This window comes from Oncorhynchus mykiss, chromosome 18 (assembly GCF_057628025.1).
Source record: "Oncorhynchus mykiss isolate SJ-2025 chromosome 18, ASM5762802v1, whole genome shotgun sequence".
Classification (NCBI taxonomy): Eukaryota; Metazoa; Chordata; class Actinopteri; order Salmoniformes; family Salmonidae; genus Oncorhynchus; species Oncorhynchus mykiss.
The window spans coordinates 54,449,151-54,477,107 of NC_143039.1; the positions used below are offsets into that span (position 1 = coordinate 54,449,151).

Here is a 27,957-nt window from a genome sequence, read left to right on the forward strand (position 1 = left end):
AGAATTACACACAGCCAACACATATCATTATGGGGCACAGTGAAGGACAGAGAGAGAGGGAGAGGGAGAGAGATAGAGAGAGAGAGAGAGAGAGAGAGAGAGAGAGAGAGAGAGAGAGAGAGGAGAAGATAAGGTGTAACAGGAGGGAGAAAAGGCCTAGAGGCCTCCAACATGCCTTTTAAGTGTTGGTAATAAAACCTAGTCACCACCTCCTGAACAGCTCCTGTCCAATGGGAACCCATTGAAGCAGGTTTTATGTGTCTTCAGGCCCCAGTTTGAGCATCCCCAGCCCTGGTCCCACCAGTCAGTCCTCACCATGCCCTCCCAGCACCAGGACTGAACTTCAGAGGGAACTAACCTAAGATTCATGTCTGTGGCTCCTTTTGCTCCTTTACCTCACTCACTGCTATCTGTCTGTCTGTCTGTCTGTCTGTCTGTCTGTCTGTCTGTCTGTCTGTCTGTCTGTCTGTCTGTCTGTCTGTCTGTCTGTCTGTCTGTCTGTCTGTCTGTCTGTCTGTCTGTCTGCTCTTAAAGCCCTGCGTCGCCCATCACACCTAGACGGGAGCAAAACATGGAGCACCACTGTCCTGTCTTGACAAGGTAAGAGCATTTTGAATGACACATGTATTGTGCAGTTATTTACATGTTGAAGTAGTAATATCTGGGTGGATTGGCACATTATTGGGATCCACTTGAGTGTGACCTTACTGTGGGAAAATCACGAGGTCAGAGTTCAGTCAGGCTTACTGTTGTCTTGACGTAATATATTTCTAGTCTGAGGACTTGCTAGTCAAGAAATGATGAAACAGTATGACATTCTCTCTGTAGCAGTGTTTCCCAAACATCTCTCCAAGAATCCTCAGCCATTCCACTTATCTGATGCATTCCAGAGCCAGACGATGTGATTCAAATACTGTCAATAAAGGCTTGGTGATTAGTTGACCAGTTGATTAGTGTGCTACAACTCCAATAAATCAAATAAATTGTATGGCTTGGGGTACTAGAGGAGAGATTTGGGAAACATTGCTCGTTAGGAATCCACTCTTTTCATCACGGATAGATAAAGTAGAATAGATAGAATAATGACAAAATAACATTATATAAGAAAAAAACCTTACACATACAGTACTTTTTTATTAGGAACTGAAATACTCACGCTTGAATTTATACAGCCTTGAAATTAGCCAGTGATGTTGTGGGCTGGTACCATTATAATATTTAGCTCTGCATGGATTATAGAAGCTCCGTGGCCAGAGGCCAAGATTGAGATAGCACAGCTTTATAATCTGGCCCACACTCACACACACACACACGCATGCTCAGACTGTAAACCTTTTTTTGTGGGCATTCGAACATAGGAAAAATAAAGCTGTTAAGCCTTAAGAAGGCTTCCTCTCCTCCTTAGCTCTCCAGTGGGCTGGTTAACTGTGTCTTTGTCATGATTTAAAGCTCTGTCAAAAATCCATCTGGCCTCTCGAATAGCCCCTGTCACACGGACAGTGTCATGTGGTGTGTGTGTGTGCCTGCTTGCCTGTGTGTGTGTCAGTGCGTGCATGCTGGCCTGTCACCTTTTGACCCACTGTGGCAATGAAAGTGACACACACACACACACTTTTTACTTTTATAGCCATAAAGATTTGTCTGGGGAATGCTACCAAATTATTAACATAGTAATTAAAGTGATTGATACCGCAGGGTTTAATTTGTAAGGCTGAGCAGCAGAGACTGGAATGAGGGTCCAGTTGGTGTAATTAAGACAGATGAGCCACGCCAGGAGAGCTGCAGAGCTGGCATGCTACACGGTCCAGGCTCTGTGACGCCGGGGGACAAGGCCATATGTGTGACGCCAGAGGCACAGGGAGGAGGAGGCCAGAAAACGTTCAAGCAATCTCTGGATGCTGGCGATGACACACTGTGCTTTTCACTCAGAGAGAGCGGTGACTGATCACCGAGTTGTGATTGCTCTCTGTGGAAGACAAAACAGGCGCAATCTTAAATATGTTTGTGTTCTTATCGGTAATGCCGTTGACCTATCTTTCACAGCACAGTAGCACAGACTAGAACATCTGGCAGTTGTAGGATATTGATTTACAATTTCCCCCTCAGAATAGAGTTGTTGAGTTTGTTGCCCTGTTGGCTGGCTTTATAGTTTTATCAGTGGTCTGACAACATCGTATGGGGGAAAAGTCAAAACACAATTGCTTTGTCCAAAGATATTTTCTGCAGCTCAAGAGCTGATGTTAAGACTGCAGTCAAGCTTTCCCAGACCACCATTGTAAAAACTATTGTTTGCTGTGACAGTTCATCCCCAGGGCTTGGGAGTCTATGGTGCACTAGGCATCAAGGAACACTAAGATTCCCTTCCTGTATGTCACAGCACAGAGGGAATGTACATCTCTGTTGTGAAGTAACCCCAGTTAGTGCTACATTGCATTCTCTATCTCTCTCTCTCTCTCTCTCCTTCCCCTCACTCTCATGTCTCACACTAAAACTGCTCTGCACAACTAGTGGCCACATATGGAGATGCAGGGCAAGTCCGTTTTACAACAACAAAGCTGTTACTTCAAACAACAAACGTCTTTGCGCCCACGATAGAACAGCAGAGTATTTGACCGTGATTGTTTTCTTCTTAATGCTGGAGCTCCCAGCTACCGTTTAATATACAAAACCAAAACAATAACAAATGCGCCTGGGGGCAGCCAGTGGCGCTGTTTGCCCAAATGCAGATCTCAGCTTTAACACGGCACCAATCCTATCTCTTTCTAAAAAATACCTCTGTGCATACTGTCTCTGCCGTCACACACTGCCTTGGTGCCTTTGCCGTCACTCCATATCACCCTGCCTGTCAGCCTTCTGATAGAAGAAGAGGCTGTGGAGGTTTGAGGAAAACAAGGCCAGGGGAGGGAGAAAGAGAGAATTGCCTGTGGATCGGTCTGAGGACACACAGCACAATGTTGTTGCTTTATGTAGTACACGTTCATATGTAGGCCACAGGAGGTTGGTGGCACCTTAATTGCGGAGGACAGGGTCGTGGTAATGGCTGGAATGGGTGTAAAACACATGAAACACATTGTTTCCATGTGTTTAGATTGCCATTACATTCGCTCTGTTCCGGCCATTATTATGAGCCGTCCTCGCTTTAGCAGCCTCCTATGGTGTCGGCCTTTGTATGACAACAATGGTCAGTGGCCGGCTCTCCACAGTCATTTTCACTGTTTCTGCGTTCTACAACACAATGTCTGTCTTTACTGTGTGTAGTTATTACTTCTCTATTTCTGCCAGCCGATTTAGCAATGACATGTATTCTTACTCTGGAGTTGAGCTAGTGTATTAGACAATGTACACTCGTGTCTGGCGTAGATCTACACTCGTGTCTGACATAGATGTACACTTGTGTCTGGCGCAGATCTACACTCGTGTCTGACATAGATGTACACTCGTGTCTTGCGTAGATCTACACTCGTGTCTGACATAGATGTACACTTGTGTCTGGCGCAGATCTACACTCGTGTCTGACGTAGATCTACACTCGTGTCTGGAATAGATGTACACTCTCGTGTTTGACATATATCTACACTCGTGTCTGACATAGATGTACACTCGTGTCTGAAATAGAGGTACACTCGTGTCTGACATATATGTACACTCATGTCTGACGTAGATGTACACTCGTGTCTGACATAGATGTACACTCGAGTATGACTGCTTATGAACATCCTCATGACACAGTTTCCCCCATTACCTGTCAAAGGAGAAATGTGTGGGTTTCTGTGTTTGTATTATCATAAGATCTTCATCTATCAAACTAATTGTAGTCATTGATATACAGTAATGATCAGTACGTCACATACTGTATGTTACTTCTGTCAGATAATATTGATGTGTCTACGTGAGTTTTAACCTCTTTTAATGTGTCGGTACTCTAAAGCTTTATCAATTTAGGCCAATGACAGATCACTGACCCAGCTGTCCTCTCTCTCTCTCTCTCTCTCTCTCTCTCTCTCTCTCTCTCTCTCACTCCCTCTCTCTCTCTCTCTCTCTCTCCCTTTCTCTTTGTCTCTTTCTCTCTTCCCACAGGAAGCGACCACGGCACCCAGTAATGTTGCTGTACTCCTCTACCTGCATGGCCCTCCTCTCTCTGCTACTCTCTCCTGCCCTCAGCCGTAAGTTACTCAGAAGCCTTCAGGGTCATGATGGGAACATCACTTCCTCATAACGGTGTACTACTGGGATGTGGTGTTTGCTTGCACAGCTACTTTTGATATGGATAATTAACTTTATTTTTGGTATCAAAACACACACATTGTTTCAGAATACTATCACAGGTCATTCCATTTATTATAATTGCAAATATATTATTAAGACAGAAATAGCAGACATAGTGTAGCCTACTGTACTAGTCTGTAGATTAATTCAGATAATCTCTTGTTTCTTAATTGTTACAGATGCCGTATCTTAATTTGATCATGCTGTTGTTGCATGATTTTTTTGCAAAGGCTTCTAAAGTTTGTAGTTTCCATTTAAACATGTCAGACTTGGTTAGCCCTAGTGAAAAATGTCTCAAGCCCTACAAAAATAAATATGTCAATTATAATCCGCATAATAATTCACATGATTTTCCTTCTGTAGCAAACTGGCTCAAATTAAGATTCTACATCTGTATAAGCCTCTCTTCCAAGCTGTCAGAGAGATATAATAGCACACATTATGGGTGTTTTCAACATCAAAACAAATACATTACAGACTTGGGGGAATATCTAATGCAGAAAACAAACCTAATGGTTATTCTTATTACGTGTAAAGATACTTGGGGGAATATCTAATGCAGAAAACAAACCTAATGGTTATTCTTATTACGTGTAAAGTGAATGCCATCTTGTAGCACGGTTTGCTTTCGCAGTACAAGCACATGATGTGTGGTCTAATAGGTAGCTAGATGACTTTCCTTTTGGAAATGGTCTGCTTACATCCAATAGTCATCATCATAGCTCTCAGTCACACGTAACGGCGGTGTTGTACTGTAAGAGCTGAGCTGAAGTCCATCTCAATCTCCTGCTCATTTAGCGCAATGACTAGGCGGCTAAAACACTTGGGGTGAATCCAAAATGACATCCTATTCCCATTATAGTGCACTACTTTTGACCAGAGCCTATAGAGATCTGGTCAAAAGTAGTGCACTATATATGGAATAGGGTGCCATTTGGGACACATTCCCTGGTGTTGGAGAGAGAGCCGTTAACTCCTTACAGCCCACACTGCACAGTTAGAGAAGTGTTTATGGCCACTAAACACACAGGATAAATACCATCTCCCCAAAGTATCCCCTCCACTCAGCAGTTACGGTGGAGTTGATAGGTGCTTCCAGATGTGTTGCCTGCACAGTCTGCACATCCAAATGCGCTGACTCAGGTTATTGACTGGGAGTAGAGGCTAGAGGTACTCCGGCACCCAGTGCTGTTTCATTACTTCCAGATCTTTGTTTTCTAGTTTCCCCATGCAATGCATTTTCATCCTCATATCGAACAGGAGGAGGAGGCTAGGAGATTTGTTTTCTGATTCTTGAGTACTTTAGTAGCTTCACATTGAGATGTTACTGCTACAGTAGAGCAAGGCTCTTCAATGAAACATTACCAAATGTTTCCCGCTGTCGTTGTTTCACGTTTCAAGGTTCACTTTTAAGGTTTTAGTTGAGTTGGAAATGTAAAAAATCACCTCAGGGTTCAGTTACATTACATCACCTCTTTTTTTCAATGAATCGCATCGAATGACAGTTAACAATTTGGAATCCCAGACAGATACGTAGGCTATATTAAACTAACAAAGACTAAAGACACAAGACTAATATTATAGGTCACTCAATCACACAAGAAAAACACAATAGCATAATAGTGTGATTGATGACTCTTGGCTTCTTACATTAGCCCCCAGGGGGACATGCATCTCAATAACTGACAGGAAGATGAATAAATTAACAAAGAAGAGCCATTACCTGTCCGTCTGACCTTCTTTGGTCACTTTACAGACTTCGCAGTGTATGTAAGGCAATATGGCACAGTCACACTACAACATTCATCAACATTACCTCTGTCATCCCATACTGACATACTTAAAGCACATCGAAGCCTGCGTCCATTATTTCCAGTACAATACACACGCTGTTGAGTTTGTGCTTGTGTAATTAACCTGAGAAATACAGACGCTGCAGCTTTAAGAATAACCCACATTAAAAATGCATCCAGTGTGGATCATGAGCATAATGTGAATTGGCATTCTTACCTTGTTTTATCACCTGTGAACGGTCTCCCGGTGCTCTCCCCTTGAAGATGGCACTGTGAACAGAAACATCATAACCTTGCTGCTTCCCCTGTGTGTTTTCCCTCAGAGTTAGATCTCAACAGGTTAGATGGGGACACAGCTGTCTGCCCTCCCATGAGAAATGGACAGGATGACCTTCCAGGTAAAGTATACGGTAGATACTAACCATCGTATGTTGTCTTTTAGAAATATTGACTTTGTGAATATGCGTAGTAACTCGTAACTAGTAAGTCGTCTTCATCCCTGGTTGGACGTAAGGCAGCAACTATTTGCTTCCACTGCGGTCTGACTTTGGCCACAGCTTGCTTGACCTACACCATGAGATGTGGATATAGTTCATGATGTAATCAAAGGAGACCTGCATGGGACGACATATTACGTATCTCAACCTTGTATCAAACACTACAAGACATCTCAGGAGCTCTGAGCCAGTAGCAATGAGATGTCTTTCTGTAGCCAAGTCTCACCTCCCTTCAAGACACCAGGTGAGAAGGGAGCAGTAGTTCAACACTATGGTCCCTGTGGTTTTTCTCATCCCCAGTCAGCAAAGACTTACATTTTAAATGACCAGAAAACCACCAGCCTCGGTTTACAGAAATCCCTAAGGAAGCAAAATACAGAATGTCACAATTAAGTTAGCTGCTGTGATTGCTTAGTGAGCTGGGCTGGGCTGTCTAAATGGGTAATGACTTGAGACACCTTTAGGTTTCAAATGAGCCACATCAAATATTCCACTGGAGCCTGAAAGATTTTTAGTAGGAACAATTCTAACTCAGCAAGATGTTAATTGTGTACCAGCGCTCTGGTAGGAACAGATGTACTAGCTGCCTTCAAAGAACACGTTGTACTATGTGTTGCCAGCCCAGGCAAGAGAACAACTAATTACAATAATATGCTAGTTTTATCACTGCACCCAGTGTTTTATACAGAGTATGAAATAAGAATAAACCGTTGAACTTAGTAAAGTGCGACAACACCGAAATTCCAAAATGTCCACTTCACGTGACTTGTTGCAAACTAGAATGTGAACCAGAAATATACAAAAAAGACCAGTACCTGTCAATCAGATGTGCATTGTTTCTTTTTCTACTCCTGGAACACAGTATATAATGTATACTTCACCAGAATGACTATATATGTACAGTAATTTAACACGTCCTTTATTCAGAACAATACAGGACGTCTGAAAATCAGTTTACCTCTCTTTTAGGGTTTGATCTGATCACCCAGTTCCAGTTGGACGTTATTCCTCTGAAGGGGGTGAGGAAGGTGGAGGGCTCCACTCCTCTCCAGGTGGCGTACCGCCTCGATAAGGAGGCCAACTTCCAGATTCCTACCAGGTAAGGAAAAACAGAAAAACAAAATGCCGGAGCTTGTCGATGCAGGTGTTGTATTATTATGGCTTGATAAGGGAGGCCAGCTTTCAATACCTATCAGGTAAAGATAGAATGAAGAAACCAGAACGAGCAACACACATATAATCGCTAAACACTCACACACACACACACACACACACACACACACACACACACACACACACACCCACGCACACGCACACACACATGCAAACACACACAAAGAAATGCTTTCCCCTGGGTCGATGCAGGTGTGGTGTTATTATAGGTTCCTGACAGGTGTTATCACACTGGGAAACAGCTTGTAATTGGCTGAGAACAACATGTCTGAACCTATTTGGCATCTCTTGGCGACGATGGGGGAACCCCCACCCCCAGACCCCACTGTAACCATGGAATATCTCCTCAAGGAAACACAGAGAGACATATTTCATTATGCTGCATTCTTAGTTGTAGTTTTATTCTCTTGTTCCTGTCTGTGCTCATAAATGATTCTGGGAATCAAAAGAGACAGGTGGTGACAGCCTGAGCAGCTTCCTGTGTGAAGAGAGACTGTGTGTGTCTGTGTGTTTGTGTTTGGGTGTGTGTCTTGCCTAGATCAAGCAGTGAATGTGTGGGGATCCTCTAGCCTGGTACTGTACCCTGTCATTTGTTTGATCTAAAACTACTACACAATCTGCCGTTTTCAGCTTAGACCATTTGCACATTGCTCAGTAGGCCAGAAGTTGTTGTCAGGTGTTAACCTTTTTTTACATAACTACAGCCGTCCTCCGGTGTTTCACTGGTGGTCTGGTCTGGTCTTTCTAATGACCTGTTTACATTCTGTTGTGTAACATACTGACACCTCCCAGTCTGCCTCATGCCACTCAGGACAACGTGACGCTAATCCCAAAAACATGTATCCCTCTGAGTCCAGTGGCCAGTCTGTCTGGGCTTTGAAGTCTGTTGTCAGAGGGGTTCCTTTCCGATACTCGTTCCCTTACCACTGCAGGGGATAGAGGCCTACAACACAACACACTTCAAACTCTGGCCTAGGCTGTGCGAGACTTTCTCCCAAGGTGCACTTAACACACACACACACACACACACACACACACACACACGCACACAGCAGGAACGTTAGAGAGAGTGGTCTTCATTTGTTTTATTGGGTTACAGGAAAGTCCTTCTTTATTGCCTTGTCTTGATCTATTTACAAGCCGACTGCAGCTCTGCAGCTACCGTCCATAAAGGCACCACCTATGGAGCCCTTGGCCTGGCTAGTTAAAACACCAGGGCTCGTATTCCTAAATCTTTAAGTAGGAGTTCTGCTCTAGGATCAGTTTTCCCTTTGAGGTATTAATGATTTGACCGGAGGTGCCCTGATCTGAGATCAGCATCTGAGACACTTAATGAATACCAGCCTAGAGGTTTCGGACTGGAGAGACTGGAGAGCAGTCTGCATGTTAGAAACTGAGACGGGTCGACTGATTGGTTGATCTGTTGATCAGAGCCACTGGGGCTCTGCTTCTGTTTAAAACAGAAGGGTTTGATTTGGAAAATAAAGGACCTCATTGTTCCTTTGGAGTAATTGGAACTGTTGCGTTATGAATGCATCATGCATTAGAGACAGGGAGAGATGGAGGATAGAGAGAGAGAAAGAGTGAGGGATGGAGAGCTTTAACATAAAAGTGTTAGGGTTTGATTGATGTCTCCATTCATAATGTTATGGTGGGCGTGAGGAGCTGGAAGCCAACTGAAGCGCTGTGTGTGATGCTTTGTGATCGTGGCCTGCAGCAGTTTTACCTCTGCTTTGTGATGATGAGTGTCTTTGACAACAGCCAACGTCAGAGATCTGACATCATAGAACCAAACTGTGTGTGATGGAAAGCTGCTTTTCTTTTTAACGCACTGCGAAACGTCGCCCTCTGTGACCTCTTCTCTATGACTCTAAAATGTAACTAAAATGCATTCTTTATGAGAATGATTCAAATGACGATTTTGTAAAGATAAGTTTGAACCCTTTCCTCTGTCCATCCATCCTTCTCCCACTGAGGATGAACTTCCCTAAGGGCTTCCCTGTTGAGGTCTCCTTCATGTGTCAACCCTTTCCTCTCCTCCTCCCTCCCTCTCTCACCCATCTTCCTCTTCATCTTCATCTTCTGTTCTTCTCCACCCAGGCTCAACTTCCCCCGGGGTTTCCCTGACGAGTACTCCGTCATGGTCACGTTCCGTATGATCAAGAACACGGTGAACAAGGTGTGGAACGTGTGGCAGGTAGTGGACGAGGACGGCCGGAAGCAGGCGGGGCTCAGGCTAAATGGAGACCAGCAAGCGCTGGAGTACTTCCTGATGGGCCAGGATGGCAACCTGCAGACCGTCACCTTCCCGGGGCTCTCTGTGTTGTTCAACACCAAGTGGCACAAGGTGATGGAATTACTGATGGTACTCCTGGTTCACATTACAAAATCTAGTAACTATCCCAAAATTCCCAGTTTTTCCAGAAATCCCGGATGGAGGGTTCCCAGAATCAGGAAGGAATAAGCAGGAAACCCTGGGAATTTTGAGAACGTTACTGGAAATGTGCAACCCTACATCTGGTACAATGTATTAGTGACTGATTACCAAATTAGCATTTTCAAAGCTTGTTTATTTAGCTATCAGTCTCCCAATGACATGAATTACGGTGGCCCCTGAGGATCAACAACAGTAACCCTATAGCATATCCTTACAGATGATGATTGGAGTGGAGAGAGACCAGGTCACCCTGTATGTGGACTGTCAGCCCGTGGACAAAAAGCCTATCAAGGGGAAAGGCCCCGTCAACACAGAGGGAGATACACTTATTGGGAGGCTGGACGTTGATGCTGATGCTTCTGTTGTGGTGAGTGGGGCAGGGATAGCCTGGTCCCAGATTGGTTTGTGCTGTATTGCCAACTCTTGTGGTCGTTGTTTGGGATGACAATAACCATATGAGTTGGCAAGACCGCACAAACAGATCTGGGACCAGGCTAAGGCTGAGAAGGTATTGGTTCCCCAGCGGTGCTATGTTATACAGTAAGCGTTATAATATGAGTCTGTGAAGCTCTTCTACCATACAGGATATGGGTTTATATGTGTGCTGAGCACGGCTGTAATTCTAAAGTGCTGCCACAATAGCAGAACTGCAGCTCAGTGGGGTTCCACTGCCGCAAAATCATGTTCCACTATTCAAAAATCTCCCTAGAGGAAAATGCCAGCTCTAACACATTCAGCTCGTAGAGAGAGCTATAGGAACTGTACCATAGGCAAGCATAGGTATAGTTTCAGTGTCATATGATTCTATCCCAAAAATATTTGATTGAAGTTGAAAAATGTTAGGTCACGTCATGTTTAACCATGCCATGCTATTCTATGCTATGCTATGCTATGTTAAATGATCCATATCAGGCCATTGTCTCGTTCTAGTTTGAACTCCAGTGGATGCTGATCCATTGCGACCCAAAGAGAGCCAATAGAGAGAACTGCCAGGAGCTGCCTGCCATAGAGGTAACAACAACAACCCAGGCTACACCTGGGCTTTACTTGCTTTGGTTTTAGGTTCATATTGACCAGCAACATAACTTTCACTAACTGGCTTCTGTGAATCTGCACCTGCAAAATGGTGAAGAGATAGGATGGCCTGTTATACCGTTGTAGGAGTGCCGTGATCACAATCAATATGTGAAATAACCACTTCTGTTCATGCAGAGGGAATACTGGCAGCTCTCACTCTCAATTTGGACTAGACACATTTCATAAAGTGGTTCCATTTTGGCAGCACATTAAAGTCTGACTCCTCAGGTCAGAACTGTAGATTAGAGTACATGCTGTCCTATTGTCCCATAGACTGAAAAGCTCCCGTCTGTCTTTATGATGCAAATATGTCTATCAATTTGACAATGGTCTATTCCCTCTAGCTTTGAGGTTAACTTTTCTGTGTACCTTTTCAGTACGCCAACACTAAAATGGTACAGGGGGGCTGTATACTACAGGGACTATAGGTTTCCTATGGGGTTCTGGATGTCAATGACAGCATGAAATGCTCACAGCCAGAGCCATAGATAGGGCCTATATGATTCTGCTCACAGCTATTGTTTTTGGACAGGTGCTTTTGCTTCTCCCGACACTTTGGGTGAAGGTGGTGTGACTACTTCACTAACTCTACATGTTTCTTATTTCTCTTGCTTCTTCAGATGTATGCCAATGCTGAGGTATTTATCTTTTCTACCTTCTTTTTTCTTGGTGTTTTTGGGGCAAATAATCTACTTCAATGCTCTGTTGCCTGATTGCCTTGATGCTTTGTTTCTTTAGTAGCACAATCAAACTCTGGCTGGAGTAAGACATTTCTTCACTCCCCTCAGAGTGGCCTTCAGTCCTTGGCATGTACTCATCGACTGTGTTGTCTCTTCTCCATCCAGCCTGACCCCAAGCCTGTCCCTGTCCCTGGCCCTCCCGGTTCCACTGGCCCTGAGGGGCCCCGGGGGCCACACGGAGAGGACGGCAGAGACGGGAGAGATGTAAGTTTATCCACCCCAACTAAACTACATATAGAATGAAAAATGAACCATCGCATTATGTCATTTACCATGCTGGATATTGCCTCAAACTGCATATTCGACAGACAGTAAACACTTTTCTTGATTCTCTATTCTCAATGACTAGAATGGATAACCAATGTCTTTCTTTTTACTTGTAGGGCCTTCCAGGTTCACCTGGCAGTGCTGGCACTACTGTAAGTAGGAGATATATTATATCTCATATTATATATCATATTATTAAATGTGTTTCATTATCTTAGTATTTATTTAGCTCTTTGTTTCCATCCTGCAGCTTAACCAATGTCATTACTTACAATCAATTTAGCTGCAAAAATAGATCAGTGTTCTCTCCTCCACCCTGCCTTCCCCTTATGTCTCTCTGTCGGTCCTGATGAAAATTGCACATCTTTCATTGATTAAGTTAAACGCTGACCGGCACTGCCACGGTGTATCTTAGCAACGGTGAGGAGCAATGCAGATGGATGATAAATCTGTTTGTCAGATTTCTCTGTATAAAGAGCAATACTTAGCTTTTGTTGTGTCTGCTACGTGTGGCTTTGGTTGTGTCTGTAACTCAGCCGCCTGTTGTGTCTTTAACTCAGCCATCTGTTGTGTCTGTAACTCAGCTGTCGGTTGTGTCTGTAACTCAGGGGGCCAAAGGTGACCAGGGGGAGATTGGTTTGCCTGGACAGAGAGGCCTGCCTGGCTTACCAGGAGCTTCTGTAAGTATCTCTACTTCCTACTGTACCAAACACAACACACACTACCTGTCACACACTCAACCTGTACCACACACACTACCTATCACACACTCAACCTGTACCACACACACTACCTGTCACACACTCAACCTGTACCACACACACTACCTGTCACACACTCAACCTGTACAACACACACTACCTGTCACACACTCAACCTGTACCACACACACACTACCTGTCACACACTCAACCTGTACCACACACTACCTGTCACACACTCAACATGTACCACACTCAACCTGTACCACACACACAACCTGTCACACACTCAACTTGTACCACACACAACCTGTACCACACACACTACCTGTACCACACACACGACCTGTACCACACACTACCTATACCACACACACACTACCTGTCACACACTCAACCTGTACCACACACTCAACCTGTACCACACACACTACCTGTACCACACACAACCTGTACCACACACAACCTGTACCACCCACACTACCTGTACCACACACAACCTGTACCACACACAACCTGTACCACGCACACACTACTTGTACCACACAGTACCTGTACCACACACACTACCTGTCACACACTCAACTTGTACCACACACACTACCTGTCACACATTCAACCTGTACCACACACTCAACCTGTACCACACACACACTACCTGTCACACACTCAACTTGTACCACACACACACTACCTGTCACACACTCAAACTGTACCACACACTCAACCTGTACCACCCACACTACTTGTACCACACTCAACCTGTACCACACACTCAACCTGTACCACACACTCAACCTGTACCACCCACACTTCTTGTACCACACTCAACTGTACCACACACTCAACCTGTACCACACACTCAACCTGTACCACACACAAGCTGTACCACACTCAACCTGTACCACACCCTCAACCTGTACTACCCACACTACCTGTACCACACTCAACCTGTACCACACACTACCTGTACCACACTCAACCTGTACCACACTCAAGCTGTACCACACACATTACCTGTCACACACTCAACCTGTACCACACACACTACCTGTCACACACTTAACTTGTACCACACACAACATGTACCACATTCGATCCTCTATTTTGCCTTGTGGAGCAAGACAAGGTTGTTCTCTATCACCTTATGTATTAGCTTTGGCCATTGAACCGTTTACAGCACCTTTCCACCACTCAACTGATATTATTAGAATTCAAACTTGTGGAGAGAGAATGTTTTAGTTTGTAGACCAATGATTTCTCATATTTTTAATGAAGGGAGTGCCTGGTTCAATGGGCCCAAGAGGACCTGTGGGTGAGAGAGTGAGTTATTTTTCTTCCCAGAACCTACTAAAGAAACAATATGTTGCTAATAACTTTAACAGCAGGGACAGTGTTAACTAATATTGTACTGTTCTGTGTCCAATAACAGGGACTTCAAGGTTTTCCTGGACCAGCAGGCTCTCCCGTAAGTATTCAGTATTTTTAGATCATTATATATTAATGGGAACATTTTGCTGATATTTATAGCCGTCAAGCCATGGAACATGTCAGACCGCTTCATTTCTATAGGTAAATAAGAGGATGTAGCTGATCGCTTTTTCTCTCATTTCCCAGGGCCCTGAGACAGCTGGACCTCCCGTATGTACTACAAACTCTTCAACATCTTTACATCGTCTTCACCCCGTGCTCTAAACAGCATTAAGACAGCATACAGTATTTTAATCGAGCCCTACTAACGGGCTATAGAATAGTCACATAACTTGTGTATGTCGCTCCCTACAGGGCCCACCTGGGAAAGCAGGAACTCCAGGAGACGAGGGGAACATTGGGCCTGAGGTCAGTGTTCAAATAAGGATCCCATAGTAATGACTTTAGTAATGACTGAATAAATAGACACTACGTGTCATAGCAGTCATAGTGCACACACTACCTGTCACACACTCAACATGTACCACACTCAACCTGTACCACACACACAACCTGTCACACACTCAACTTGTACCACACACAACCTGTACCACACACACTACCTGTACCACACACACGACCTGTACCACACACTACCTATACCACACACACACTACCTGTCACACACTCAACCTGTACCACACACTCAACCTGTACCACACACACTACCTGTACCACACACAACCTGTACCACACACAACCTGTACCACCCACACTACCTGTACCACACACAACCTGTACCACACACAACCTGTACCACGCACACACTACTTGTACCACACAGTACCTGTACCACACACACTACCTGTCACACACTCAACTTGTACCACACACACTACCTGTCACACATTCAACCTGTACCACACACTCAACCTGTACCACACACACACTACCTGTCACACACTCAACTTGTACCACACACACACTACCTGTCACACACTCAAACTGTACCACACACTCAACCTGTACCACCCACACTACTTGTACCACACTCAACCTGTACCACACACTCAACCTGTACCACACACTCAACCTGTACCACCCACACTACTTGTACCACACTCAACTGTACCACACACTCAACCTGTACCACACACTCAACCTGTACCACACACAAGCTGTACCACACTCAACCTGTACCACACCCTCAACCTGTACTACCCACACTACCTGTACCACACTCAACCTGTACCACACACTACCTGTACCACACTCAACCTGTACCACACTCAAGCTGTACCACACACATTACCTGTCACACACTCAACCTGTACCACACACACTACCTGTCACACACTTAACTTGTACCACACACAACATGTACCACATTCGATCCTCTATTTTGCCTTGTGGAGCAAGACAAGGTTGTTCTCTATCACCTTATGTATTAGCTTTGGCCATTGAACCGTTTACAGCACCTTTCCACCACTCAACTGATATTATTATGACTGAATAAATAGACACTACGTGTCATAGCAGTCATAGTGCACTTTATCATTGCTCCTTTTGATAGTCTGTGGACGATTTTGTAACATACATTACTGATATGTCAGACTTTTCTGTGTCTAGTAGGACATTCTCTGTGTGTTTCATGTATAACAGTCCATATTGTTATCAGGGTCCCCCTGGGCCTAGAGGAGGTCTGGGTCTCCCTGGTCCCGCTGGTCTACCAGGACCACCTGGACCTGTGGTAAGTACTGATGCTAACCTCTGACCTCTGGATCTAACCTGAAATTGGTGAATTCAACATCTGTATCCTAACTGTGTGAATTGACCTCTGTTTTTCCGACTTGGAGTCTTGACCGATATTCCTCTCTGTTATGGCTTTGTCTCTTTGGTCTTTCTCATGAATTAACCTAACTATTTATTTAGTCAATATCGTCATAAGAGTCCTCTCCAACTTTTAGGGTGGCATCTAACCCTGACGCAGAGTGATAATCAGTATCACTTCTGCATTAATGGACATTGATTGCACAGCCTCAAACACGGGAGATCTTTGCTGTAGTGTGTGTGGACTTCCAAACTCTGCTTTAGATGTCACTCCATAGAGATATGTACTGTGTCACTCACTCTGTTGTCTTTAAGGGACCACCTGGGTCTGGAAAAGCTGAGGGGAGTGGGGATGATGTGAGTCTCTTTTTATCACCTTTCTCAGGGTTAAACCAACTTTCACAGGGTCTGCTAGAGGGTGGGACTAGGTGGTTCAGCCGAATGTTGTTGCAATAACTACACTTCAGCCTAATTCACACTTCCCTTAGACACTGTTGTTGCTGCTGCCCATTAATTCTGACAAATCTGCATGTGGAACATTGGTAGCTATAGTATTCTTCAGTCAGTGGCTATTGAGGAGGTGAGCCCCCTACAGGTGTAGTGATAATGTTATATCTGTGTCTGTCTACATTTGTCTGCAGTGCCCTGCTGCCTGTCCAGCTGGACCACAGGGAAACCCAGGGTTGTCAGGGATGAAGGTGAGGAATCTTAATGGCGGACACTGAATGAAATTCCATACCTGGCTTTGGGGAAAAAATCCCTTATCATTACTCACACCATTGTGGCCACTGGTTGTCTCTGATACCAGTATCTGATAATTGAATGGATTGATGTACGGCTTATCCAGACTTTACATTGTAGGAGTGGAATGACTGTATGAACCACCAAATGGATTGTTATGTCATCTCCAGGGACACAAGGGATTACCAGGTGATAATGGAGCTGCAGGGGAAGCTGGACAAAAGGTATGACAAGCAATCAATTCTCATGTTTAGTGAAAAAAGTGTGATGTTTGACAATGTGCTTAAGTACATTGGGTGCTTAGGGTGATTATTCAAGCACACAAATCGCTAGATGTGAGCATTTGTGTTTTTCCTATGTTGCTAATCCACAGGGTGAGCCAGGACCATCTGGGGTGCAGGGCCTAACAGGCAAGATGGGAGATGATGTAAGAACCGTCCTTGCTCTGAAAGATACCAACACATACAGGCTGATATTCTACTTCACTGTCTGGTATCGAAAATCCCAGTCACTTGTTTTGTATTTTCTACACCTATTTTTTCCTGTTCCAAGCAGAACATAGGTAGTGAGAATGCCAACATTTCTGCCTCTAACGGAAATTGGTATTTTGAGCATACTATAATGTTACATAAGATTTCTGCCTAAAGCACAAAATGCACATTCAGAGATGATACACAAGAGCTTCTGCTTCAAGTCAAATTGGTCATACAACCAGCCATTTATAACTGTTTAATGTTTTTGCTGTGCATCACTGTGAATCCTACTAAGTATAATACATTTTCACATCTGTAATGCATTCCAGGGACAAAGAGGTACTATTGGTTTTCCTGGTGGTCCTGGAGATAAAGGAGACAGGGTAAGGGTTTAAAACAATATTTACTACAAGTCGTGTGAATGTTCTACTTGTGTGTTTAGGGTCTAAAACTCACCGTGCGTGTTCTCTCCTCCTCCCAGGGTCCCCCTGGTTTCAACGGCATCCCAGGACCCACCGGACCACCGGGTTCTCCTGTAAGCACTGCTCATTTAATCAACTCCGTCAATTATAACTGCCATTTTCAATCAATGACTGGAGGACAGACTGTGGTTGACATTACCTAGGGCTGAACGGTATGTTCTGTATTGACTACTTGTTTTTTGTTAGGGTATGGAGGGCATTCGTGGACGTCAGGGTCTGGAGGGAGAAAAGGGCGATGATGTGAGTATCTCCTCTCTTCTACAGTATCTCTAGTGTTTTTACTGGGCTTTCTGAATATGGTTTGGTTCGAAGCCTTTCTGTTCAACTAAATTGTTGCATGGTTCATTGCGTGGGCGTTTCTCAGGGAGCCATCGGTCCTCAGGGAGATCAGGGTCCTGTTGGTGCAAAGGGAGACACTGTGAGTAAACAAACAATACAACATAAATTGATCTTATTTCCTTAGTAATAAGTCATCAGATGGATGCAGGATCCTTTTGTAGTGTTAGTTGTATAGTTAGATTGACCTGAACAATTCATATTTTGTAACATCGCCCATATTTTTTACGAGTGTGATTATGATGCTGAGGTTTTGTTGCTGTTGTTGTTGTTGTTGTGGTCAATGATGAACTGTGATTACAGGGTACTCCTGGGGCAGATGGCATGGATGGACTCCCTGGAGTGGATGGAGCTAAGGTCAGTCTTCGTTTTATGGCTACTGTACATACAGTTGAAGTGGGAAGTTTACAAACACCTGAGCCAAATACATTTAAACTCAGTTTTTCACAATTCCTGACATTTGATCCGAATAAAAATGCACTGTTTTAGGTCAGTTTGGATAACCACTTTATTTTAAGATTGTGAAATGTCAGAATAATAGGAGAGAGAATTATTTATTTCAGCTTTTGTCTCTTTCATCACATTCCCAGTGGGTCAGAAGTTTACATACTCACTTAGTATTTGGTAGAATTGCCTTTAAATTGTTTAACTTGGGTCTTATGTTTTGGGTAGTGTTCCACAACCTTCCCACAATAAGTTGGGTGCATTTTGGACTATTCCTCCTGACAGAGCTGGGGTAACTGAGTCAGGTTTGCAGGCCTCACATATGCTTTTTCAGTTCTGCCAACACATTTTCTTTAGGATTGAGGTCAGGGCTTTGTGATGGCCAATCCAATACCTTGACTTTCTTGTCCTCAAGTCAGGTTTGCAGGCCTCACACATGCTTTTTCAGTTCTGCCAACACATTTTCTTTAGGATTGAGGTCAATGACCCCAAGCATTCTTCCAAAGTTGTGGCAAAATTGCCACAACTTTGGAAGAATGCTTGGGGTCATTGTCCATTTGGAAGACTCATTGGCGTCCAAGCTTTAACTTCCTGACTGATGTCTTGAGATGTTGTTTCAATATATCCACCTAATTTGCTTCCTCATGATGCCATCTATTTTGTAAAGTACACTAGTCCCTCCTGCAGCAAAGTACCCCCACAACATGATGCTGCCACCCTCGTGCTTCACAGTTGGGATGGTGTTCTTCGGCTTGCAAGCCTCCCCCTTTTTCCTCCAAACATAACAACGGTCATTATGGCCAAACAGTTCTATTTTTTTCAGCAGACCAGAGGACAAAAAGTACGATCTTTGTCCCCATGAGCAAACCGTAGTCTGGCTTTTTTATGGCGGTTTTGGAGCAGTGACTTCTTCCTTGCTGAGCGGCCTTTCAGTTTATGTCGCTAAAGGACTTGTTTTACTGTGGGTATAGATACTTTTGTACCTGTTTCCTCCAGCATCTTCACAAGGTCCTTTGCTGTTGTTCTGGGATCGATTTGCACTTTTTGCACCAAAGTACATTCATCTCTAGGAGACAGAACGTGTCTCCGTTCTGAGCGTTATGATGGCAGCATGTTCCCATGGTGTTTATACTTGCGTACTATTGTTTGTACAGATGAACGTGGTACCTTCAGGCATTTGGAAATTGCTCCCAAGGATGAACCAGACTTGTGGAGGTCTACAATTTTTTTCTGAGGTTTTGGCTGATTTCTTTTGATTTTCCCATGATGTCAAGCAAAGAGGCACTGAGTTTGAAGATAGACCTTGAAATACATCCACAGGTACACCTCCAATTGACTTAAATTATGTCAATTAGCCTATCAGAAGCTTCTAAAGCCATCACATAATTTTCTGGAATTTTCAAAGTTGTTTAAAGGCACAGTCAACTTAGTGTATGTGAACTTCTGACCCACTGGAATTGGGATACAGTTCATTATAAGTGAAATAATCTGTCTGTAAACAATTGTTGGAAAAATGACTTATGTCATGCACAAAGTAGATGTCCTAACCGACTTGCCACAACTATAGTTTGTTAACAAGAAACTTTTGGGGTGGTTGAAAAACGTGTTTTATTGACTCCAACCTAAGTGTATGTTAACTTCCAACTTCAACTGTATATATAGTTCAGTTTAATTAGTTAGTATAGTTTAAATAAAGATAATATATGCTGTCTTACAAGATCTGTCAAGAAATCAATCTGTTATCCTGTGAACATACAGTACCTGTCTTTCCAACAGGGAGAAGCTGGCGTTCCTGGGACTGTAGGAATCAGGGGTGTCGTCGGAATTCCAGTGAGTCTAATATTCATCTTTGACGTTTGTATAAGATAAATATAATTAATCTAAGAATATAATTATAAATTAGATTACCTTTTGGTATTAAAAGGAAAGCAAAAGCTAGGAAAATCAATAGATTGGTTGGTTGCCTTCCAGTCAAACCACACTGCAGACCAGATTAATAAAACCTGTAGGTTTATACAGGTCAGAGGTCATAGCAGGGGAAACAGAATCAACAGGAACAACACAACAAGGAAGTAGTCCATCCCTTATGTTGTAATGCTCTCAAAAATAACAACATACTGTACGGTATTCTGAGGATATCCTGTGTGTTGTTTCTGCAGGGCTTCCCAGGAAAGCAGGGTCTGGTTGGAGCTGGAGGTGCCAAGGTAAAAATGTGTGCTTGTGTGTGTCTGTGTGCGTGCGTGTCTTGGATACAGTTTCATTCCTTGTGTTTGTCTATTGTAAACAGTATGCTTTTTTGTGCAGGGTGACACAGGAGCTGACGGACCAGTAGGACCAATCGGAGTTCCTGGGAAAACAGTGAGTATCTAATTTCACACTTAAGTGTTTACTATCACTCAACACTGCTAGCCATGATTGTGGATCCCATATTCTACTGATGGTGCTGAAGATGCTTAAATAGACTATATCGTTTGTTTAGGGGGCAACTGGAACAGCAGGAGAAGATGGGAAACCAGGAGACAAAGGAACTACTGTAAGTTGACAATTCTTTACATTTTATTCAATTTCAACAGTTTATAATAGTCTGTTATTAAATCTAGATGACAGTAGTCATTTTTTATTCCTATATTCAACTATGATTGTCATGCATACTGCTCATCAATAACAATCCCTGTCTGACGGTAACAATGACAGCTAAACTCCTTAAACCCACAATTATAAGAGTACCTTTAATGATAACCATGAGTCTTATTGATCCTGCTTCACTCTCCCCAGGGCGAGACAGGAAAGCAGGGACCAGTGGGGGTCACAGGTGATACAGGCATGCCGGGTGACAAAGGGGACAAAGGTGACACTGGTGAAAAGGGACTGAAGGGTCACACTGGATACAAGGGAGACCAAGTGAGTCCTGATGTGTAGTAGTTTATTGTTTTAGTAATAGTTGTCAGTTTGTAGAGGAAGGGGTTTGAATGACTTCTAATTTCCTGTGTCTTGTTCCTAGGGCCCTATTGGTCCCAATGGCCCAAAGGGAAGTGAAGTAAGTCTATGGATTCACATCAATACCATATATCATGTGAACAATGAGACAGTATTATTTTGTAAGATACAGTATCTGTATTGACAATCTTACCTCTATCCTCAGGGTGATCCAGGTCTTACAGGCAATTCTGGAGTCAAGGGAGACCAGGTATATGTTCTACTGAGAGATACATTTGATCTTGCTTTAGTATTCCCCTGTATTTGTAGTGACTACAATGGTCCTAATTCAGTCGATTATTGTTGTTTTATAGGGTCCTTCTGGTGTTCCTGGAATCAAAGGAGAGGTACAGAACAATGTCACAGTTTAATTGATTGGTTGATTGGTTGGTTAATCAATTGGTTGGTTGGTTGGTTGGTTGGTGGAATAATTGAATGCTGTATGGTATACAGTTAACATTTAAGTTGTGTTGTGTTGTCCACTCACCTCTAGGTTGGAGAGAAGGGCATGAGGGGATATACCGGGGAAAATGGTAGACCAGGGCAGCCGGGTCATGAGGGTTTGACCGGTCCCCAGGGAGCCAATGGACTGGAGGGAGAGAGAGGGTTACATGGATCACCTGGGCCTAGAGGCCTACCTGTAAGTACCTTTAACCTTGGCCTAGAGGCCTACCTGTAAGTACCTTTAACCTGGGCCTAGAGGCCTACCTGTAATTACCTTTAACCTGGGCCTAGAGGCCTACCTGTAATTACCTTTAACCTGGGCCTAGAAGCCTACCTGTAAGTACCTTTAACCTGGGCCTAGAGGCCTACCTGTAATTATCTTTAACCTGGGCCTAGAGGCCTACCTGTAATTACCTTTAACCTGGGCCTAGAAGCCTACCTGTAATTACCTTTAACCTGGGCCTAGAGGCCTACCTGTAATTACCTTTAACCTGGGCCTAGAAGCCTACCTGTAAGTACCTTTAACCTGGGCCTAGAGGCCTACCTGTAATTATCTTTAACCTGGGCCTAGAGGCCTACCTGTAATTACCTTTAACCTGGGCCTAGAAGCCTACCTGTAAGTACCTTTAACCTGGGCCTAGAGGCCTACCTGTAATTACCTTTAACCTGGGCCTAGAAGCCTACCTGTAATTACCTTTAACCTGGGCCTAGAGGCCTACCTGTAATTACCTTTAACCTGGGCCTAGAGGCCTACCTGTAATTACCTTTAACCTGGGCCTAGAAGCCTACCTGTAATTACCTTTAACCTGGGCCTAGAGGCCTACCTGTAATTACCTTTAACCTGGGCCTAGAGGCCTACCTGTAATTACCTTTAACCTGGGCCTAGAGGCCTACCTGTAATTACCTTTAACCTGGGCCTAGAAGCCTACCTGTAAGTACCTTTAACCTGGGCCTAGAAGCCTACCTGTAATTACCTTTAACCTGGGCCTAGAGGCCTACCTGTAATTATCTTTAACCTGGGCCTAGAGGCCTACCTGTAATTACCTTTAACCTGGGCCTAGAAGCCTACCTGTAATTACCTTTAACCTGGGCCTAGAGGCCTACCTGTAATTATCTTTAACCTGGGCCTAGAGGCCTACCTGTAATTACCTTTAACCTGGGCCTAGAAGCCTACCTGTAATTACCTTTAACCTGGGCCTAGAGGCCTACCTGTAATTACCTTTAACCTGGGCCTAGAAGCCTACCTGTAATTACCTTCTTCCAAGCAAATGAAGGATGACTGTAAAACACACGGGTGTTAATTAATATACTTTTCACCCTTCCAAACCCAATAGGGTCCTAAAATGAATGATATCAAACTTCGCGAACTATGCTCAGCAATTGTTGAAGGTACGTGAATATTGTGTAGCCTACACACTGTAACAATCATTTAAGGCAGGCTGACATGTAGGGTGCTTTGTTCAACTGACATTTGAATAATTCTCTCCATCTAGAACACTTAGCAGAGTTTAAGAAAGAGGTCCTAAAGAAACCAGCAGCGATCGGGGCCCCTGGCATGGCAGGACTGCGGGGCCCCGCAGGTCCACCGGGCCCAGCAGGGACTGCAGGAGAGGCCGGTCCCAGAGGACTGATGGGAATGAAGGGACCACCTGGATACTTTGGGTTACCAGGCACACCTGGAAAACAAGGTAGGACTAGGTGGATACCCAAAGATGACCAAAGGTAACGGGAGAATTATGTATCAATAACTTGCTAGATAAAGGTGAAATGTATAAAGAACTGATCATTCCACTGGAATACTTCGGCCATCTTGGAAATGGCCATTTCATTGTGTACGGTAGAGAACATAGAAACTATAACCAGGAAAGTATAGACACAGTACAAATAGTTAGGCCTTCTATTTGTCCATTATAGTGTATTTCTGTAGAGGGCCCACAGCCGTACTGACGGATGCAATCTATTTAAACCTATTTCAATATTTTTGAGAAATACTGCATTGTCTGGCCTACAGGTTGGCCACAGTACAGCAGCTTAGTGCCAGGGTTGGGGAATAACTGACTACATGTTACGTTACCAGCTAAAATATTGTAATCATGTTAGTGATACTTTTAAAAACTAAATGATTCATTCGAGGATGATTTTTAAATTCAGAAAGGAGATTTGGACACTTCTCTGTTTTCTCAATGACATTCAAATCAGGATTGAAAAAAGGCGCAAGTTTAAGTTTGTTCCACCTGAGCGAGTCTGACCAGAAGTTAGAGACCACTATGATGACACACCAAATGGGTTTGAGGAAAGATCAGTCACAGGAAAGATCAGGAATAGGATTTTGTAGGCTACAGTCCAAGCTGTCTTCCGATGGTATGACTGCTGTTGGCATCCAAAGATTATTCAACTTGAATAAATGCTTGGAGGTAAGGATGACAGCAGTGGTGTAGTCTACGGCGATACGGATATCACTTATTATTGATATCTACATAGTGAATTGATGTGAATCACACTGCTGCTCTCTCATTTAGCTGTTTGAGCTTTATGGATTGTGGTTGTTGTGGATGGCTGTTCACAAATCTAAATGTGTATTTGAACCCAATAATGGTTGTATTTGAACCAAATAGTGGTTGAATTCAAGAAGTTTAAGCTGCCTATTAATCATTGCTTTTGAAACCAGTGGACAGCCAGTGAAAAATGCGCTCTTGCAACAGCTGCACAGTGCGGATCCCAGCCTATGGAATAAAAGTAGGTCTTTCTAATTCATGCTGATAAAAATAATACATCCATAGGCCTAATGGACACATGTTCAAACTCACACACTTTTGATAGACTTAAAGGGGCGATATATAGTTGCTACATACATTTTTGGATAATTACACACATATATATATATACGACCGTTCAAAAGTTTGTGGTCACTTAGAAATGTCCTTGTTTTTGAAAGAAAATCATTTTTTTTGTCCATTAGCTAATCCAAGTTTATAATTTTAAACGGCTAATTGATCATTAGAAAACCCTTTTGTAATTATGTTAGCACAGCTGAAAACTGTTGTTCTGATTAAAGAAGCAATACAACTGGCCTTCTTTAGACTAGTTGAGTATCTGGAGCATCAGCATATGTGGGTTCGATTACAGGCTCAAAATGGCCAGAAACAAAGAACTTTCTTCTGAAACTCATCAGTCTATTCTTGTTCTGAGAAATTAAGGCTATATCATGCAAGAAATTGCCAAGAAACTGAAGATCTCATACAGCGTTGTGTACTATTCCCTTAACAGTACAGTGCAAACTGGCTCTAACCAGAATAGAAAGAGGAGTGGGAGGCACTGGTGCACAACTGAGCAAGAGGACAAGTACATTAGAGTGTCTAGTTTGAGAAACAGATGCCTCACAAGTCCTCAACTGGCAGCTTCATTAAATAGTACCCACTAAAACACCAGTCTCAACGTCAACAGTGAAGAGGCGACTCCGGGTTGCTGGCCTTCTAGGCAGAGTTCCTCTGTCCAGTTTCTGTGTTATTTTGCCCATCTTAATATTTTATTTTTATTGGCCAGTCTGAGATATGGCTTTTTCTTTGCAACTCTGACTAGAGGTCAGACACTAGACACTCTAATGTACTTGTCCTCTTGCTCAGTTGTGCACCGGGGCACTCCTCTTTCTATTCTGGTTAGCGCCAGTTTGCTCTGTTCTGTGAAGTGAGTAGTAATTGTTTCATTGCCCTTTAAACAACTGCATATTATCAAGATATCAAAGTCCCACCAACAAAAAGGTAAACAATAGGCCTATAGCAAATGCAGCATATGGCATTAATTTTTCACATGTAAATATAACTTTTCAGTAGTGCTCAAAGCATGCCAACCCATGAGCACAGCATTTATTTTTCAGCTTGAATCAATGTGCCCAATCCGTCCACCATGACAACAAAATCATAAACAACAGAGTAGGGCTGGCTAATAAGTCCTTAGTTTTGGGGTTATGCTCAGGTCAACAATTTGGTTAATCTATACTTCCAGATATCCAAGTCCTATTCTTGAAGATCAAGGGGTATAACATTTATTAGAATGACTGGAATTTTGATAGACTTTGGTTTTTCATGTAAAGAAATTATTTAATCGTATTATTGTATGTAGTAGAAAGCGATGGGTTAGAAGAAGCCTACATATCCAACCCATAAAGTAATATGTAACATCCATATATGGCCAGCTATGTAAACTTTACCATTGATATTTATCCTGCAGTAGACGTGGTTCAATTTGTAACATACACCTTTGTCTTCTTATAATGCCTCTTAAGGGGAAAGTAATCTAAAAGTAACACACCTACACACAAACAAAAACACACAAATAAATACCTCATGTGGCAATAATAACCCATTTCAGACAGTCAATGTACAACATGTGAAAGGAAATGTCTTCCTCTTCTCTGTAGGTGACGCTGGTGTAAAGGGAGATACAGGACATAAGGGAGACAACGGAGTGGGAATCCCAGGAAGTCCAGGAGAGCCAGGCCGACCAGGTAACATCACCCCTCCCCCATTCTTATCTTGCCTAACACCTGAATATTTTAGCTCCTCAAGTGTATGCCAATGCTTTAGCTCAGCAGGCTCACACAGTCTGGTGTCACTCAAGAGACCTGGGTTTGAACCCAGTTGGTCACACATAGACATGACGAGGCGTTGTTCAGTACCTGTTGCCATCATCTCCCTCATCCTTTGTCTCTCAGGTGTGGCTGGCGTCCCTGGCATCGGGAAGGACGGTAAAGATGGAGCTCCCGGTAAAGACGGTGTTAATGGTAGCCCAGGTGCCTCTGGTTCCAGGGGAGCTACAGGAGCCCCAGGCTATTGTGACCCCTCAAACTGTATAGGCAGGCCCCCACCTCTCTACATGAGTGGGGGGAAGAAATCCTTCAGCTACAGCAAGGGGCCGTGAGGAACACAAGCAGAAGCTCAGAACACATTGCATCTCTAGCAGCAGCAAGACATGGCGTGACGTACCCAGTTCAGGAGTGGTAATACATGGGAGTCTTCACATGTCTCCCTCATCGCACCGCAGAGCCAACGAGAAACAGAGACAAGGCAAATGTAATTTAGAATACTGTATAGATATTTTTCTAGCTTTTCATCTTTTAGACTGATGCATCGTTTTTTGTGGAGAGAGCTTATCTGATGTTATGCATTCTAAGACAGCTGCTATTGATTTTAAGCTAGCCTTTAAACTGATCAGTGGCCCATCATAGCCCAAGTGCTGTCCCAAAGACAAATTACACAAACTTCTAAAATGACCATTTTGTTAAATTCATGTTGTTCCATTCATACCCACAGATTCAGGTAGACAGACAGGGCAATGTGTTGGTTTTCAAATAACACAAAGGTAAATACTGTATGTATTTTACTTCTATTCATGTACAGTTTAATTCCTTGTTTAAATAAATTCATTAAAAAATGTCCTCACCAGCACCATGTACAGTACGAAGTTCAGCCTTTCACAAATAACAAAACCTCAAACTGCGCTTTGGAATCATTCATTTTCAATATTGATCAATGAACCAATAAATAACGGCAAAGTCCACTACCATGATGAGCCATAGACAGATATTGGTAGTTCCTGTTTTCATTCAGTCACTTGAACATAGATTATCCTGTGTTATACAGAAGTTGTACAGTACGAGTACACATGTTTTTCCTTGTTGTTGTTTTTTCTAACAATGTAATAAACTGTTTTGTTTGGGAAATATTGCACATCAGACCCGTGAGTTGTTTTTGTGAACAGCTACCGTTACCTTTAGGGAAGCATTTTAGAACAAACCGTCCATCCATTCTTTTATATTGGCCCTCCAGGGAAGATATAACATGGCATTTTTCATGGCATCCAATAGATAGTTA

General features: G+C 43.3%; 1 protein-coding gene across 2 annotated transcripts; it reads left to right on the forward strand.

Annotated features, from left to right (window-relative positions):
- The first annotated feature begins 207 nt into the window (after positions 1–207).
- On the forward strand, positions 208–27,813 carry LOC110496835 (uncharacterized). Of its 2 annotated transcripts, XM_036952944.2 has the most exons (38): positions 273–600; positions 4,078–4,163; positions 6,383–6,457; positions 7,526–7,655; positions 9,830–10,076; positions 10,384–10,533; positions 11,097–11,177; positions 11,864–11,881; positions 12,089–12,187; positions 12,367–12,402; positions 12,859–12,930; positions 14,230–14,274; positions 14,384–14,419; positions 14,569–14,592; positions 14,737–14,790; positions 16,040–16,111; positions 16,507–16,548; positions 16,833–16,889; positions 17,103–17,156; positions 17,306–17,359; positions 17,735–17,788; positions 17,887–17,940; positions 18,074–18,127; positions 18,252–18,305; positions 18,527–18,580; positions 20,444–20,497; positions 20,827–20,871; positions 20,972–21,025; positions 21,147–21,200; positions 21,443–21,568; positions 21,669–21,704; positions 21,810–21,854; positions 21,958–21,990; positions 22,137–22,283; positions 23,422–23,476; positions 23,581–23,775; positions 26,505–26,591; positions 26,799–27,813. In XM_036952944.2, the coding sequence occupies exons 1-38, from the start codon at positions 572–574 to the stop codon at positions 27,002–27,004; spliced, it is 2,868 nt and encodes a 955-aa protein (XP_036808839.2). In that variant the 5' UTR covers positions 273–571; the 3' UTR covers positions 27,005–27,813. The 2 variants fall into 2 exon arrangements, with proteins under 2 accessions (XP_036808840.2, XP_036808839.2); XM_036952945.2 differs by lacking the exon at positions 11,864–11,881 and having other exon boundaries at positions 208–600.
- Positions 27,814–27,957: the final 144 nt, after the last annotated feature.